The 12,924-nt window shown below is 31.8% G+C and overlaps 1 protein-coding gene and 1 long non-coding RNA gene across 4 annotated transcripts in view; one reads left to right on the top strand and one right to left on the bottom strand.

Moving 5' to 3' along the window:
• The window catches only part of LOC123686261, a 31,022-nt gene that overhangs the window by 12,959 nt on the left and 5,139 nt on the right, over nt 1-12,924 (top strand). The window contains exon 1 of one of the 3 annotated variants that reach the window (XR_006748422.1): nt 4,248-4,553. The exons of 1 other annotated variant lie outside the window; for it this stretch is intronic. This is a non-coding gene — a long non-coding RNA (uncharacterized LOC123686261). One more of the 3 variants, XR_006748424.1, reaches the window with a different exon arrangement.
• LOC123686258 (cytoplasmic polyadenylation element-binding protein 2) overlaps nt 1-12,924 on the bottom strand; it is a 38,010-nt gene that overhangs the window by 22,409 nt on the left and 2,677 nt on the right. Inside the window, exon 2 of the mRNA XM_045626274.1 lies at nt 10,468-10,582. Within this exon, the coding sequence (XP_045482230.1) occupies nt 10,468-10,582 (115 nt within the window). The remainder of the gene's footprint in view (nt 1-10,467; nt 10,583-12,924) is intronic.

The following is a 12,924-nucleotide window of genomic DNA, read 5'->3' as shown; positions in this document are numbered from 1 at the left end:
AATTATTCGTTCAGAAATTCACCCCTTTAGTCAACTTATTCATACATCTATTAATTTCCGGAAAAATGTCAGTTGCGCAAAACGTAATCCTTAGTTGTCTTGAGTGAAGGGTTGTGAGCAATACCCGGAACAGAAATAAGGGCTAAAACGAAAATTCTGCATGAAATACAACTCCCCTGAGGTAGATATATTTCGTAGCGGATTACATGCAATAATCTCTAAGAGTTACAGGGGAACTGGAAATTTGAATCGATTTCAAATGTACACCATCCAAAACTTAAATGGATAACCTAGAGATCCTTATTACACACACAGATATCTGTATAATAAACTAGTAGAGCACTAAAGTAAAATTCAATTTCTCACAAGTGCGTAGATTCTTATTTTTCTTGGAGAAGGAAATCAAGAAAAAAATTTTTACGACAACATTTACTCATATCTGTAATGTGAGAAGAAAGGTTTGATAACGAAGTTTGAAGCAAAAATTACTAGATTGGATTGTTCTACCCTTATACAGGTTGTTCCTAAATTGGAGGTACAAAGAAAAATTAGTAATTCCTTGAAAGATTTCAAGAATAAAATGTCCTATACATGAGCCCACAAACGCTTTGTTTTCGAGATACAGGGTGTTTCTAAAAGTCCTCCTTTTTTGTAATGCTTATAACAGTTTATCGAATCTTCATTAATTTTCTCTACAGATTGGGTAAATAAGTACTAAAACTTATAATTAATTTTATTCATCACAGCTTACTGGACCTTATAATAATTTGTATTTTTCTGATGATTACTGAAGAATTGTTTGACAAGAACCGAAGTATAGTTCTGGACCACAGTTTCTTTTTACAATTCTCTAAACTACCAGTGCTTCACCAAAAAAAAGTTCTGGTGGAAAGAAGCGAACACTCTTCTAGAAAAAATATTACCCTGTAGATTTGCATAAAAAATTAGCATATCACATGATGAAAATTTTAATCTGGAATATCTATACCAAATTTAAATTTAATATCTTGTGAAGGGAAGTTGCTATGAAAAAACGCCCTTTATAGTCAATTCAGAACTGATGTCTTCACAAATAATTTGCAATTTAGATTAAATATATTGAATTGTTAAACACAGTATAGGCGATTTTTGATGTGAATAACTCAGTTCAGTTCTTTGATAACTGCAGTATTAAAATTTTGTGACGAAAATGATACAAAAAACCGAAAACACTGGGTAAGAGTAGACCAATGACGAATGCAAAAATCACAGTTAACAAAACAAGGGGGACGCCGACAAAGCGGATAGATAAAGGAAAATAATAAGTCTCGGACATAGACATGCTCGTAGTGCAATAAAAGTATCATCTTGAAAGCGATAATAAAATCATAAATCGTAAAATAGTCCAATATTTTGCTGCCGTGTCGATTTTGAAGATTATTGGTTCATATTATGGAAAAATTTTCGTTTTTTTTCAATTTTCAGTGAGAATTTAGATTTTCCAATGGAAAACTGTTGTTTCTTCTATTGTTTCAGTTTCTACATGAAAAATAAAAGATACTTCATACAAAACCTTACTTAGAATATTTGATATCTTGGAAGAGGGGGGGGGGCAGTTGTCAATTGATACTCTCGAAAAAACGTGCAAAAATTAAAAATTTCCAATTTTTTTCAGCATGTGTAACAGTTTCGAAACATTATTCATTGGTAAAAGAAGTTTCTGAACGGCCGTGAATTTTTCTTCGGTATAATCATTCAAGAATGAGCGTTCCACGATCAAGCGCACCAATTTTAAAGTAAATTCAAATGAAGTATCATAATAATCTGATATTATTACGTTCCGAATTTTATCAACCGTGTGGTTCGTCATGACTGCCCATGTATCACGCCCCTGAGTGCTTGCATAGACGATAAACTGAAGAAGTGGAGGTCAATAACATCGGAACGGAAGATACGGAAGTCTATACCAGCCATACCAGATTAGTCTATACTCAAAAAAAAAAAAAAATAACCTGAGAACAAAATCGAATGACTCGAAGCAAGTTTTGATCGAAAGATTTCTAGAAATGTCTTGTATCTCGAACTATTTGTCCCGAATTGAATACTCGAAACTAGAGGAAAATTTTGGAAAAATTCAATTGATTATCATCATAACAATTTTATTATTTCATGTAGAATATTTGTCAGGAATCTAAATTTTCGATTCCTAGCGTTTTAGCCTTCAAAAATGAAGGATTGATTCAAAGGAAAACTAACGTGGAATTGGAATTCATTCATACAAAATTGAGCATACTTTTTTATAAACAGCTAGCAAAAGGGTTCGTTTTTTCAGTTTTAACTTGATGCAGTGTGAAAGTGAACCGGAAAAAAATTCTTAGAAAAATTGCGACAATTCTTAAGTAGAAAGATGAATTGAATTTTTCACAAAATCTATTGTTATATTCCACGAATTCAAAATTGAATCGAGTGAATAGAATGTGTATTGGTTTGTAATGAAAAAAAATTGCGCAAAGCTAATCTACTAATATTTCTTGATATATGTGAAGGTTCAAATATCGATTCAATATTTGTGTGAAATTTTCAATGTCATTTCAAGATACAAATGTGTTAAATTTCGAAGCGAAATACTTTGTAATCCATTTGTTATCAGTGGATAGTGTATATTCCCCATTTATCGTAGTCATCGGAAGTTTTGTGGGTTCAAATCAGTCTGATAAAAAACGAAAGTATTTGCGGTTGAATTTAATCGAATGGGTAAAACGTTATTAATTAACTACATATATGGAGGTATGATTTGTGATAAAATATATCAACATTAGTTCTCGTTCCTGTTCAGTTTAGGAAATTTATAGCAATATGTATATGAATAAATGAATATGCAGTTGCAGTGAATGTTAAGTTGTTAATTAAATTGTTATTCGAATAGAATTTGGTACGGAAAATATTGCGCTTTTCACTTCAAGGAACAATATCATGAAAATATTTATTTTTATTTCATAAAACGCAAACGTGAGAAATAAACGAAACAAATCAACTTTGAATCGAATTAACTGATATAGAGGGAAATACTTCATCATGAATCAAAAATATGTTTGTAATCAATAGTTTATAAACTCAATTTCCACAATTAAAAAATAATTAAAGAATTATATGATAATTTTCAATAATCAATAATTAGCTGAGGCTAATAGGGGTTGAACACCCTCAATTTTGACCAATTATCAGAAGACTTAATCTCTCAATAAAATTTCCATGGCAACAACAAATCAATATAGGGTGAAGAATGGCTACTCTAAAACTCGAATAATCGGAATCAATTTGAAATTATCAAATACAACTGAAGTAAAATATTAATAGCTGCAGTAAAAAAAATACATTACACACCTCTCATATCGCTTTCAATATGTAACACGATTCGATATGTATACTATTCCGGAAAAGCGTATAAAATTTCACGTTTTGTTTTTTTTAATATGCCACCATACTGATAAATTGGTTGCAGTTATGTATATTGTAATTCATGCAGTTTCAACGAAAACATCCTATTCCATTTTAAATGATGCATATCTACTATTTTTTTTCGAATGGTTTATGAACTATGAATTTTTCTGCAGAATCAAGGAGAACGAGAAAGATACAGTGATTACAATGCTTAGAAAAAAATGTGTTATGACACACACTGTATCGAATATTAAAATACCTGCGAAGGTGTGATGCAGAATGATCACACGTGCATATACTGCGATCTACACATCCAAGGTCAGATTGCTATTTCACTCTTAAAATTTCAAAATAGGATACCAATACAATAATCACTCTGTTTGCATATGAAAATTAGTACAGATTCACGCCAAAATTACAGAATGATCATCCAAAGGACCGATCCACAAATAGAAATAGATAGATATTGAAATGTAAATATTTGTCTAACCTCAAAAATAAAGCTTTGAACGAAAAGTTTACTGCCAAGTGAAAGTAAATAAGATTGAAATCGTGGTGTTTATCTCCGAAAAAAAAAGGTCAATAAGTTACAGGGTTGTAGTTGAAGAGGAACGCGGAGAATGCCGAGTTTTAGAATAGCCTGATTCTACCCCTGCAGAGGCACGTGCGAACGAACCTTTAGAGGACGTGAAGGGGGGCAGACCCCAGGCTCGGGGAGGGTTATCCATCGTGGAGGCTGCTCCATAGGCCCTGAACATGGCACACTACACGCGAGCCGCACTAAACCGACCAGAGACGTCGTTATCTAAAAAGGAACTGAGCTTACCGAACTAGAGAGCTCGCGCAATAATATAGAAATCGCTGGTTTGATAAATACAAAATTACGAAACTAACAACAAAGAGGAACGACGCAGATAGTATATGCGCAATTGACGCAATCCTCTACGGACGGCATACTGCTGCTAACTGACTTATACCATCCTGTAAGTATCCAAATAACCATATCCACACCGTGCCTTCTATGCATCCACTGATACACAATTGTTCCTACCTAGTCAACCGTGATAACGTTCCAAATTAAAATTCGTAAAAAATCATTTATACCGAAACCCAAACTACTCTTTTATTATTAAGTAAGTATCTATATGACATGATTTTGAATGTGACATGCGCGTGTTATCGAGAAGATGATCGATACTGGTGTTTTAAATTTGACTTTGGTTGGAGCCAATTACCACATTGACTATGCGACAGGTTTGTATCCGATTCTGAGGTCATTTGCTCCAGAACCGAATAAATAATTGATTGATTCAAATTCAAAACAATATGAGCTTGGACGTCGCTGTAAAAAATATTGCCACAAGCATATTTCCCGCTGAAGAAGTCTCATCAATATTTAACACTCATATGATCTGCTCAGACGTCTGCAAACTATTTAAAAATGAACAGAACGTCATTTCAATCATTTAGAATTTAAAAAAAGGTTTGCAGATTATAATATGAGCAATAAATATATTGATAAGACTTTTTCAGCTGAAAATATTCAGTCATTTCGAACTGTGCTTCCGTTTTTTCACGTGGTCAAAATGAATGTTTTCAAATATTTCGATTTTTTCTTTGATTCAGCTTATCTTTAGTTATTATTATACTAGGTATTAAGTAGAGTTGAGTAATATTATCCCTTTGAAAATGAGTGCGTGAACAGTGTACTGTCAGCTCCCAGAAATGCGAAGCATTTTGAAAATTATTCATTTCAGGCACACTTATCTCAAGAAAAATGAAGTCTACTCACTAGGCTATCTGACAGGCAAAAAAAATTCAGGGCATGCTATTTGAATAAATGGTCATATTGACATTTTTTTAAGGTCATTTTTTCAAAATTGCAGTGTCTTTCGGATCACCATCATTTATCTGTGGTACATTTTGACGTAGGAAACTATTTTCGACAAATTTCATGGATAATTGTACGGTTTTTTCAAATTGAAATCGCGAAAAGTTTCCATGTGGGGCATTTCGTATTCATAATTTAGGGAGAATATGAATATTGAGCATTCTCATTTGAAAAAACTGGGTGGTATCGTGTTTCACCTCTTACGGACCAGCCTGTAGAGTGGAAAACCATTTAATCTTATGCGCTGGGTACTGCCGATTCCTTCAAAATTTGAATCATTTTTTTAGACCTAAATTTCTAAGAGTTATCGACCGTTCGGGCACTATTGACTTACCCTGTATATTTTAAAACCTAAAAATTTCAAAGAAAAAAAGCAATGTGATCAAAAATAATAAACCAAAAATCATCGAGTTTCAAGAAGTATGAGATAATAAAACATTTTTTCCTTATTTCCACTTCAGCTTTCTTTTTTTTTATGAAATGAACCATCAGTTTCGTTCAAAATTACTGAACGATTCCAATTTCAATATTTTCTAATTGATTCTAAACAGAATTAATGAATAGAATTCAGATTCTTTTGCTATTTGATCACTTGAATCAGTGCCAAAAATTATCTCATTCCAAACTTCATTTCGGAGTTGTGAATTAATTGCAAATTGATAAAGATATAGTTTTATCTTTGTATACTTAAAGATTCTATTTTGTAGCTAAACACTACCAATGATTTTTCGAAACTATTCAATGGAAATCATGATATGAAGGCAGAACTAATTCTGACTGAATGATAGCAAAAATACATCTTTTTTCAATTTGGTTCAGTAATTATACCATATAATGGTTAACACTAATGATAAAAATACATTTTCACCACTGTTTTACGAAATGATTGAAAATTACTAAACAAGATCTTTTCTTCATTTTTATTAAATTCAAAACAATATTGATGAATCGAATTCCAAGATTTTTGCTACTCGATTACTTGAATCAATACCAAAAGAATATCGCATTCCAAAATTTCAGAATATAATGATGAAAATGAAGCCAAATTTTTTTTGGATCAATGTAGCTAAATCATTTCAATGATTCTTCAAAACTATATTTATTCTGATTAAAAACAGGAAAAACAAATATATAATCACTTAACCGAATTAAAAATTAGGCCAATTGTTTAAATATCGTTTTAATAGTGACCTAATGCAATTATTATAGACCTACAGTAGACATTTGTTCATGTGAATCAATTCTTTTGACAAAAAAGGGTATGCAGAATGTTAGCACTATTAGAAATAGTAACTATTTTTCCATGACATTAAGAATTATCACATAGTTAGATTTTTTCAGCTGAAAGTGACATGAAAAAAGATGATTAACCAACTTGCAACTTGCCTAATTCTGTTCACTAACCATAATGTCTACCTTGAATCTAAGGAAACGAATTGAAGCAAATTCAATATTACAAAATTCTTGTCATTTATCAAAACTGCAGATATTGAGTTCCCATATTCATAACCCTTAGAATTGTAAGCGATCCTTCCTCAGAATGAAACATTGTATTTTTCTATATCAAATATCTCAAGGAATAAACGGTGTTAAATGAAATAATGCTATTAGATTTCACTAATGCTGTGACGATCACTTTGTTAAAGTGGATATTGAAATAATTCTGTTTGTTTCCATTCAAGATTCAATTGAGTAATTGCTACATAAGACGAGGTCATTCTAACATTCAATTTTAAAGATATAGAATTATAATCGAAATAATTTAAGAATGCACAACACGACAGGATACTAGCCAATATATGATACACAACGGAATATCCCCATACAGGCTGTTCCACTATTTGTCTCACACTCTTCTTCAACATAAATATTGTCTCATTAGGCAATATTTATATTGTCGAAGAATGTGATCTCATTTAGTAATGAGTAGTCTAGATGTAAGTCGGCTAGATTAGCCGATCTTTAACTGGTAGATATTCACAAATTCGAAAATAATTACCTACTGAATAGGGCTCTAAGCTTTTCGACACCTGACGAAAAATATTTAAATTTAATAAAAGTTTTCAATAAAATCCAAATGGAAATTTCAAAAATTCATATTTCCGAAACTATAAGTGCTAAGACTTATTGCGCTTAAAATTTCTCATACATCATTAGTGTAGAAATATATTTTGAATTTCATGAGTATGTGTTCTTAGTTTTTCTCAATTTGTCCGCGTGTTATATTTTTTAAAAATTCATGGATTGTATCTTCGAAAAATTTGATGATAGTTTCCGAGAACACGTAAATGATGGTAAATTTTTTTCTTATTTCGATTCAAAAGGTTGATAATTGAAAATGATGAACCATAATTGGGGGAATGTGAATTTCATGCTTTGATATGATGATTGAATGATAAGGTACCCTGTATATTGTCTTCAATTGTGTAACGTGTTCCCTTGAATTCAACAAGCATTTCTTCGTAAACCGTTATTACCACAAAACCTCTTATGAAATATAAATTATTTCCTTCAAACCAAGCACGATCATAAAAACACATAGACAACAAATTTTATCCATGGAATATGACCAATTATCGAATATTTTTTTTTATCTCTCGACAATTTCAGAATGAGGATATGAAATGGCTGCGAAATAAACTTGTAATTGTATGAATAAGGAGTTTTTCAGATTAGTTCAAATAACCTTATCACGTTGAAAATTATCTCGATTGAAACTAACAATGTTTTCCATATCATTTCCAGACTTCTTACATCACAAAATCTGTTGACTGGCAGGGAAAACAAGCGGATTCAACTCTTTTTGCACTCAAATCGAATTATCGATGTTATGAAAACATCTGCTCATCAGCAGTAAAGCTTGTTTTCTGAAATTGACAGGTTTCTATAACCTCACGTGTTGTATAAATGGGTCTCGAACATCCCCTACTTTTTATGAGCCTTCTGGCTGTCAATCACTTACATAAGCAAAAAAACCGGGATGAAATTGCGTCGTTACCCTAAGAGTGAGAAATTTGGATTTACATAACTGCATGTAGAATTATATGATAGATCTGTTGTTACGCAAATAATAGGTATATTTTTTCTATATACCACGTGAATTTTTTATGGAATCAATAAGAAATGTTGTACAAATTGTTATACGTCTCCAAGCAAAACTCCAACTAGGTCCAATATTTTGTCAATCAAATATTAAGATTTTTTTCACTAATGATCTTGAAGTGTTTTGGCTACTGTCTGTACAATAAAAACGAAATTTCATATCATATGATGCCTGAAATTTTTATTTTATAAACGGGGTGAATCAAAAATGTGTACCGAGCTTTCTGGGGTGATAGTACATTGAAAAATAAGTATAGTTTGGTGGATATTTTGTGCATAAATGTATATTGTTCGAATACATCTTTTTATGACACTTTTACTTTCACACTTTTTAATGTAATGAAAAAAATACATTTTAACAACATACATTTATGCACGAAAAAATTTTATTGGAAGGATATATTTTCTTCAATATTCATTTTAGGCCATAAGTTTATCTTCAAACTATACTTATTTTTCAATGTAATATCACCCCCAAAAAGCTCGGTATACATTTTTGATTCACCCTGTATAGATACACGAAGAATCTGATCTCAGTCGGATCTGTTGTTAATGAAATATTGAGATTTTCTAATATCCTTGAATTTCTTCTGGTTCAGGTGACTCAATCGACATGAAATTTGCATGAAGCTTGAAACTGCTATTCTACAACAATGCAATTTTCATCTCAATCGAATTTATAACATTCAGACACTGACGTTCAGAATTGAATATGCTATCAGGGAATAATATCATAATCTTAATTTTCAGAATTTAAATAGGCCTACTTCTCCAGTAATGGCTAATATAGGCATTTAGATACAATAATTTAGGACCACCCTGTGCCCAAAATGACAGACATTTAGAGAAAATGATAGCTGCTTTCACGGAAAATAACACCAAAAAAAATCAGTGGAACAGTTTTATCAGAAGGTTGCGTTTTATGTAAGATTTGTTGCTGTGGACTCCAACTATCTTATGCCAGCAATTTTATTTGTTTATAGAAAAGTGATTAAGATTTAAGGGAGATTCGTGACCTCTTGGTCTATTTTGTCCCCCATCATCTGCATAACGTAATCTACAGCTTGTCTCCCAGTTTCAGAGTTCTAATGAACTCCAGTATCTGGGATGGTTTCAAGAAAGTTACTTCCCCACTTTTAAAAATCTCTTAACCAAAGCATTTTTTGGTTTGGCTAGTGAAGTCCATCACCAGGTGATCAGGTGTTTCTTCCTCCTCCTCCGCAGAATTTGCAACCGTCATTTTCTGACCCATTTTCATCTGGTGTTTCCTAAGGCGACAATACCCTGTGAGAAATCCAGTGAGGAGGTGAAGCATATTCTTGCCAAGATCCATATATTTCTCAGATCAGTGCAGTATCAAAGTTTCGAAGAAACTTTTTGGAACGATCCAAACTAGGAAGATTCCACCAGAGTGATTCTCTTCGGGTTTTTTCTTCTGGCAAGGGTTTTGGCCTTTTCATTTCCTTCAATTGCTGAGAATCCAGACTAAACAGACCCTTATATTGTGGCCTATTTTATTGAGTTTCCTTCGACACTCCAATACCATCTCAGAATTGATGACATGCCCCAAAAGTGATTGTCAAGTTCGAACCACATGTATCTACAGATGTTTACAATCTTCGCTTATGGTTTTTGATTCAATATAAAATATTTACATATCAGATGTCTTTGGTTACTGATTTTTTAAACTATAATATTATGTTTTTATTGTTTTTCTCTTCTCTGTTTTTTCTTGTAATTACTGTCTAGATGGTGTTTTTGAAGAATTCAATTCATAATATAAAATCAATAATTGAATAATGGGTAAATTTTCAAAGACAAAAGGATCATTATAGGCCAACTGTTCGTAAACAATAATGCTGGTGTTTATTCCAAGTATGGAGATACGCATTTCCGATCGAGTAGATGTATAAACAGGCCTAATACAAATAGCATGTATTCCCATAGTTTCCTATGATGTACGCACAATTCGAAGTATTGATTGTAATCATAGCTAGCTCTGGTATCTAACGCAGGGGTTGAAGCAAAAAATTCAAAGTAAACATAAATTCTACCTTTGATGTCTGTTGGTTCCGGTGATGGCCTTATTATATCATTCAAATAATGTTCTAGTCCTCTCATATTCTCCAATGGACTACTTCCATTTGCATTAACTAAACCACATCGGTCCTGAAAGAAATAAAATTATAAGTTGAGTTTAATTGGTTAATTTATTTAATTCAGTTATTATTCTGAACGATAGGGTAGATATGAAGGTCGAATATGGATGGAATCAATTGGAAAATTCAAACTTCCTCAAACTAAGATCCATCAACATGACGTATTAATATAAGAAGAAACCAGAGTACAAACGAAGATGAGAGATTTCTTGGATAATAGTTTTAAGGAAAATTGGTCCTAAAACCATGAGTCTACAAAGCTTTGTTTTCGAGATACAGGGTGTTGAATTTTGATTTGTTTTTCTTATAGTTAGATATTCAAATGGAATTTGGCATATATATTCCAATTTATAGTTTACAGCACTTGATATACAAATTTGGATTGTAAATCTACAGGGTGATATTCTCTTTGGAACAGTGCCCGCTTATTTCCTTCAGAACTTGTTTTTCAAGTAGAACACTGGTACTTTTGTTCTATCTGCTACTATTTGGAAAAAAAATTCGAACAATTCTCTTGAAATTCTCAGAAAAAAACAAATGTTTATAAAAAACAGGTAAATGAATTCATTATTGGTTTGGTGCTCATTTTCTCGATCTGTAGCAATGATTGATATTCGGAAAGCTCGTACTATCAGAAACACCCTGTTTTTTGAAAACTAATGTAAATAGGATTTTTTTCTTGAAATTATCGAAGGAATCTCTCATTTTATTTCAACCTTATATTCAGAAAGATTCAGAAGATTGTTTAATATAATTTAAGCAAGGAATGGATCAATAATTCTTTAGCGAACGTCATATTCCTACGACATTTCCATTGAAAAATCATCTTGGCTTCACTTATCAGAATCATATTTTTCCACTGAATGTAAGGAAAGCTCCAGAAATATAGATAATTATAGAACTGCAGGAAAGATTCAATGATGTAGAGGAAATGTATACGTAGAACTGTCTACCTACTCGTTCCTTGGAAATCGGAAAATGTAATTTGGCACGAATAAACGGCATTATTGATTTTGATTACGTGGAAAGAAAGACGTAATACATTTTGCAGCGAATGAGATTAATGCAATTTTCAAGTTGAAAAATATTTATGTCACAAACTTAATTAGTCTCGAGTTGAGAGTTAGAAGTCAATCCATTTTAAATTTTCTAACCTAAAGGTATAATAGGTATTGAATTAGATTCCATAGGACGAAAACCTAACAATTTTTTTCAATCTCAACCAATATTTTCTTCTACAGAAAATGTTTTCAGTGATGATAATTAGAAATGAAATGACATAGTCAATTATGATTTTCTGAAAGGAGAATGAGAAAACAATTCAGTTCATTAAAATGTTTTTCTACAATTTTAAACCACACTATTTTTCAGTTACGCCCTTTTTCTGTAATACTGTGCCACTTATAATATCTGTTCATTTTCTTATACTTTTTTATAATTCAAGAAAAAAATTCCGATAAAGTACCTATACTCATTAAACATCTACTGATTTGACTTCATTAGTGATCCAAAAATGTGATTTCCAATAATTTGGTTCATTATTAAAATCAGATGCATTTCTAGAGTTGATTATCGTAGTCGTTCTTGTTCCGTTTTTAAACAGTTAATCAATTGCTATTATTGCTAATATTTCAAAAATAATTGCACAGATTCTGATAACACAACTCTACAAATTGGTCGGTTCATTTTGATTTTGTGAAAATTTCAGGCATTTCAAGGAATATCTCTAGACTAACAAAATTGAATTGAAAATACTTACTTTCACATATGAAGATTTTAATACCAAATGAAATTAAAGCCAGTAATGAAGAAAGACGACAAACTGTAGATGAATAATTATGAAAATATTCTGTAGTAAAAAAACAATCCTCAATATTGCATAAATAGTTCTAGAAAACTTCTTCTTCTTTGGCAAATTGATATTCAACGTTGATCGAAGGGGAAGAAGTTATCAATGGGGTCAGTTAATTCATTGTTCCAGAAAGGGAGTTATAGGAAATCTATCGAGATTTCTCCTAAACGAAATGGAAGCAGCTTTGTGGTCCCCAGATACCTACGATAGTACAGGAGATCCTTCGAGGAACGTAAAACCAATTTCAAATCGAATGAAAATAAATCTTATTCATCAGAATCCAATCATAGCTTCATCCGTGTATTTTAGGACGAAAATAATCCATATTGCAGCAAGCTTTCATAGTTTTGTAGCATGACGTTGCCGCTATTGCACGACGAATTTGCAGAGGCGTCGAACAAACCTGACGGTAATGAAAATCTAAAATAGTCATTGGTTTGATTTGGGACATCATTTCAACTTGAACGTCACCAGCAATCACAATAGTGATTTTAAGAATA

This window comes from Harmonia axyridis, chromosome X (assembly GCF_914767665.1).
Source record: "Harmonia axyridis chromosome X, icHarAxyr1.1, whole genome shotgun sequence".
NCBI lineage: Eukaryota > Metazoa > Arthropoda > Insecta > Coleoptera > Coccinellidae > Harmonia > Harmonia axyridis.
Note: the sequence above shows the minus strand (reverse complement) of the source record. Positions and strands in the feature narration are given on the sequence as shown.